Below are 5759 nucleotides of genomic sequence, written 5' to 3'. Positions count from 1 at the left end.
TTTTGGTCAAGAAGATGTTCTCAATCCCATGATGCCAGGGGCAGGCTCATCCCTGGGAGTCATGTCCCATGTTGCCAGGGAGATTTACACGCCTGGGAATCATGCCCCACGTAGGCAGGAGGGCAGTGGGTTCACCTGCCGTGTGGGCTTAGAGAGAGGGAGAGAGAGGGCCACATCTGAGCAACAAAGAGGTACTCAGGGGAAGACTCTTAGGTACAATTATAAGTAGGCTTAGCCTCTTCTTTGCAGTAACAAGCTTCATAAGGGCAAGCCCCAAGATTGAGGGCTCATCCTACTAAATGGGTAGTCCTCAAAGTTTGTGAGAATATCAGTAACAACCCAGTGGGGACATCCAACATTTCCACATTTCCCCCCAGTTCCTCGGGGGGGGGGGGGTCTGCAAATATATTTTTACTCTCAACCCAAGTTACTTTGGGATGTATCAGTATTTCACACTAACCTGTACAAACCTACTGATCTCACTTCCTATTCAAAATTCCATGTAATTATGGTCTTTGAATAAACTGACTGTAAAAGTTAAATTATTTTTGTGTGCTGCAGAAAATATAGATCCTGCACCAAATAAATACCTCTTCCCTTGGTCTCACATATAAGTTTAAGTTTTAAAACAGTTAATATTGTCTTTTACCCTTTGGCCTGTTTTGCCTTAGTCCTAACCAGATGCACTACATTCATGTCTCTAATTGAAGTCTGGACTCTTTTTCAGCTTTTTTAACAGTTGCCATATGAGGTAGTACTGACATTTATAGCTGCTGAGCTCTAGCTCTGAGTGTCAGGTGTCACACAGATACCCAAAGTTTCAGACAATGACCAGGTTATACAGAAAGGGCTCAGTATCTCAGAATTTGGAGATAACCATTACAACTCAGGAATAGCTGTGACTGCTGTAAAAGCTTACAGTCTAGGGACCATTACAATAAGCATTCCCCTGATAAGCTGTGCTCCAAGTTTCAATTCTCAGAGTTTACACATTACAGTTAGCCAATATAGTGAGGCATTATAATGTTTGTCTTTTTTTCTGGCATACTTCACTCAAAATGCTGTCCTCAAGATCCATTCACTTAGTTGTGTGTCTCACAGCTTCATTCCTTCTTGCAGCTGCTCAATATTCTACTGTATGCGTACACCACAGTTCACCATTCTGTTCACAAGTCCATGTACCATTAGGCCACCTCCATCCATTGCAAATCGTGAATACTGCTGCCATAAACACCAGCGTGCAAATGTCCATTTGTGTCCCTGCTCTCTGATTTCCCAGGTACATACCCCATAATGAAGTTACCTTATGGCACCCACATACTTAGCTTCCTGTGGAACCACTACACTGTCCTCCAGATAGGCACACCGTTCTACTTCCCCAGCAGATAGGCACATCCCCCTCTCCATGTTTTCTCCAGCACTTTTATCCCTCTGTTTTTATTTTCCCTGCAATCTTATAGAGATACATTCATGTAACATATAGTCATCCACAGGGTACAATCAATTGTTCATGGTATCATCATTAGTTGTGCATTCATCACCACAATCAGTACTTGAACATATTCATTACTTGAAAAAATTTTTATAAAATTAAAATACCATACAATACAATATAATAATAAGGTCAGACAACAACGCCACTACTAAGAATCCCATGCTCCTCCCTTATATCCCCTCTCATAGATATTTAGCTTTGGTATACTGCCTTTGTTACATTTAATGGAAACATATTACAATGTTACTATTAACTATACACTCCAGTTTGCTTTGATTACATTTTTCCCCAGTACCATCCCTTTTTCAACACCTCAAAAGTTGACATTCATTTGTTCTCCCACATGTAACAACATTTTTATATTTGTACATTTAGTCACCATCAATGACCACTCTATTTTTCACTGTTATACAGTCCCAGTCTTTATCTTCTATCTTTACCTCAGGTGTCATACATACCCTTAGCCCTCCTCTTTCAGCTTTACTCACGGACATCTTTGTTCAGGGTACTTACAATATTGTGGTACTATCACACAGTATTATGCTATCCACTTCTGCATCTATACAATCAATCCTGTCGAACATTCTATACTCCTTCAGCATCAAATGCCCGATCTCTACCCTCTTTCTATCTCCTGATAACCTGTATTCTCAGCTTTCAACTCACAAAGTTTGCTCATAAATGTTAGTTCATATTAGTGAGACCATACAGTATTTTTCCTTTGGTTTCTGACTAACTTCACGCAATATAATGTCCTCAAGGTTCATCCACATTTTATTGTTCTTTGGCTTTGTTTTGTCTTACATACAGCTGCATAATATTCCATCACGTGTATATACCACAGTTCGTTTATCCACTCATCCACTGATGTACATTTGGGCTGTTTCCATCTCTTTGCAATTGTGAATACTGCCAACATAAACATCAGTTTACAAATGTCTGTTCATGTCTTAGCTTTCAGTTCCTCTGAGTGTATACCTAGTAATGGAATGGATCAAATGGCAATTCTATACTTAGCTTCCTGATGAACTGCCACACTGCCTTCCAGAGTGGCTGCACCATTCTACATTCCCACCAACAGTGAATAAGTGTGTGTGTGTGTGTACATTTTCCTTTTTGCACCTTTTTGTGTGGTCTCATAGTTGAAAATTATTTCTGTGTCTCATGTGAAAGAAAAATACATTTCTCTATTTTTGTACCACAAAGTTCAAAACATATGCATTAAATCAAACTGACTCTTGTTTTTCAGTAGTAAATCATTAATACTTGTGTCATCTTTTAATGTCTATACAGAGATAGCTTTATTAAAATCTTACATACTCTTAAGAAATATCTATTTTGTTCCTTTGGAAATGCACAATATACAAATTCCACATAAAAGGGATTCATGACTTACTATCTCTAAATGGCTCTTCCTCCACTGCTTCCATTATCATGAAAGTCTACACTTAATTCCTCACCTTGGAGATGTGAGGATGCATCTCCAAAACTCTTTCTTTCTAATATGACCAGTTGACAACCTCACATTGTACAGAAACCTCTGCCTTCTTCCGATCCCCAAAAGCTGTGTTGTTTATGCCAGACATTATTTTGTTTTTAACTTTCAGTATAGACTGATTATTTTTTAATCAGTGAAAACATGTTTTTGTGTTGTCCTTTATTCCACTGCAGTTGAATCTGGTCATTTCTGCATGTCAACATTTTCAATATGCTACTACCATTCCTTATTTATATGTCAAACAACTGCCATCTCTCTAAGGATTTGACATACAAATTTCATAACTTGGTCCTCAATGTCTGTACAGAAAGTGAAGTTGTTCTCATATATCACCCCATACTACCTCATTGTTACCTAAGAACATATTTTTCTTCAGGTTTCTGAATGACTCTCTTACATGTTCCTTTCTCAAGGAACTCTGCCTACAGCTCTGTGCTTATTTAATTTCAGAGGAAGTTTAATATCAGACGGAAGTTTGCACACCCAAAGATTTCCCCATAATCTCCAGAATGTCAGCACCTACTGGTTTTTTATTGTATAGACTCTGAATAACTCCCTGCAAGTAATATTAAAATTCCAATTCTGTAAGTATTTCCATATAAGTAATTCCAATTCTATAAGTATTATACAACATTTCATTTACATATGCTATTTCTATTAATTGTAATATTTTGGGGGCAGAAGCTGACAGTGTCCTGCTCAGCACTCTACTGTACTGTGATAATTTCATAATTCTGCTTCCAAGTCTGTGGGGACAGCTGAATAAACAAATGAACATTTTACAAACACATATGCATTATGTATTACTAATAATAGTACGAGACTTCGTATTCCTTACCCAGACGAAGCTAAGTCTGGAGATCCTGGAGTCTCGGCTCATGAGAATAAAGGGGCTGACGGATGGGTAACACACAGTGGATAGTGCAGCCATGTTCACCAGAAACCAACTGGCAGTATCAAAAAGAACAAGGCAGACTAGCAAAATGCAGGAGAGGGTGTAAAAGGATACAAAGGTGCTCACCAGTAAAAGGATGGTTTGTGTAGCTCTGGACTCAGGGGAGGACCTGGGGGAGAGGCTGGTCCTGTGGATGTGTTGGACCCGCTGCTTGTGCCTGTACAGGATGGAAACCATGGAGCCACTGGCCCAGAGCATGAGCCCCAAACACAGAGCATCAGGGAATGATAACAATGCTGCAAAGAGTGAGTCTGCGATTTTGTCATCAACTTTAGCAAAATAGTACCCAAAATCTTTTTGCTTTTCAGTGGTATAATTTGTCCAATTTCTGTTCACATACACAGGAATAATGATATTTACCAGCATGAAGAGAAGCCAGCACAGGAATATGGAGAGGCTGATGCACCTGGGAGCTTTCACTTTAAGCTCTGCCCACCTGGAGTTCCTGGGACTGATGATGATGGCCTGGAAGATACTCAAGAGGCAGGTGCTGCCAATGCACACACCCCTGCCCACTCTGTGAAGGTAGAAAAGAAGTTTGCATTCAAAATCACTGGGGAATTGTTTCCACCCCAAAGCTGCCATTGTCTGGGGGACTCCTTTGGAGAATACAACTAAGGAATTGGCTACAATCAGGTGCTGGAGAACCAAATCTGTGTTCCTTAGCCTGTACCCAGTGAAATAAATAAAGAGATAATGATAGAAAAGAGAGAAATTTCCAAAGATTCCAGCTACAGTCTGGGATAAGAAGACCATTCCTATCGCCAAATTCCTGGGGGACATTCTGCCAGTTCACAGTGACTGATATTTGACTTCAGATTCAGAGGAGCCTGCAAGGAAAGAGGTGTATGCTACAATCATCATGTCTATTGAAGTCCAATATTCTCCACTTATATTAGTTCTTCCTTAGAATATTTATACTTCCTCTTTTATTAAGAGACTTTTAAGAGTCAAATATAGATTTAAAAGTAAACTAAAATGTAGGAATCTCTGCCAAGAATGCTATACATGAGGTAACTTCTTTATCCTTCACAAATCCACGAAGGGGGCTTTACTAGAACTTTCATTAGAAAGACAAGGAAAACATACACAGAGAAAGGCTAAGTGACTTTTCTAAACTCACATCCTGCTCAGGTGCAAAGTGGTGACTGGCACCAGGATGAGTTCATTGCAAAGCTATTGCCCTTAACCACCGTGCTATAGGAACAAAGCTAGTTAGGTGTGTGCTTCCAATAATCCAAATCTGTATTTAGTTTTTATTTTATACCTTGTCATGGGGTTTTAGCGTAGTGGTATGTTATTTTATAATTTTGCTTGTAGCAATTTCCCATTTATGTATAAATAAATTGTCTATAGGCCGGTATTGTCCATGAATAAAGATTTAGAGAGCTTAATAAAATGTAGACTCTAACAAAATGTAGATTGTAGAGTAGTGGTCCAGGAGCCAGCACCATGGGCCAGTAGGACTTTATGAATGAAACAATGTCTCCACCTTAGGACAGCATCCTAAAGACTCATTTGCATTTGTGTCAGGAAGAAATGTGCAATGTCACCTATCAAAAGAATCATTGAAAAAATCTCATGTCTTCTCCTATAATGAGCACCATGAAACTCTAAGAGGAGAAAAAACATTGTAGGGTAGAGACTAAGTTACTGCCTATGTATGTATTACTACATGACTTAATTAAAACTATTAGCTATGCACGGAGATTTCCGAAAGATTTTTAAATGAAGATATATACAAAATATAATCTTTAAAGTGAAAAATCTTATGCATATTATAAATCAAAAGAGTAGATGTTTGGATTGCT

General features: G+C 38.8%; 1 protein-coding gene across 1 annotated transcript; it reads right to left on the bottom strand.

Moving 5' to 3' along the window:
• Positions 1–3789: 3789 nt before the first annotated feature.
• Positions 3790–4779, bottom strand: LOC119521863 (vomeronasal type-1 receptor 4-like). The gene has a single exon (XM_037820530.1). It carries the CDS (start codon positions 4729–4731, stop codon positions 3790–3792), a length of 942 nt encoding a protein of 313 aa, XP_037676458.1. The 5' UTR covers positions 4732–4779.
• Positions 4780–5759: the final 980 nt, after the last annotated feature.

Source organism: Choloepus didactylus, chromosome 27 (genome assembly GCF_015220235.1).
Source record: "Choloepus didactylus isolate mChoDid1 chromosome 27, mChoDid1.pri, whole genome shotgun sequence".
Taxonomy (NCBI): Eukaryota; Metazoa; Chordata; class Mammalia; order Pilosa; family Megalonychidae; genus Choloepus; species Choloepus didactylus.
Note: the sequence above shows the minus strand (reverse complement) of the source record. Positions and strands in the feature narration are given on the sequence as shown.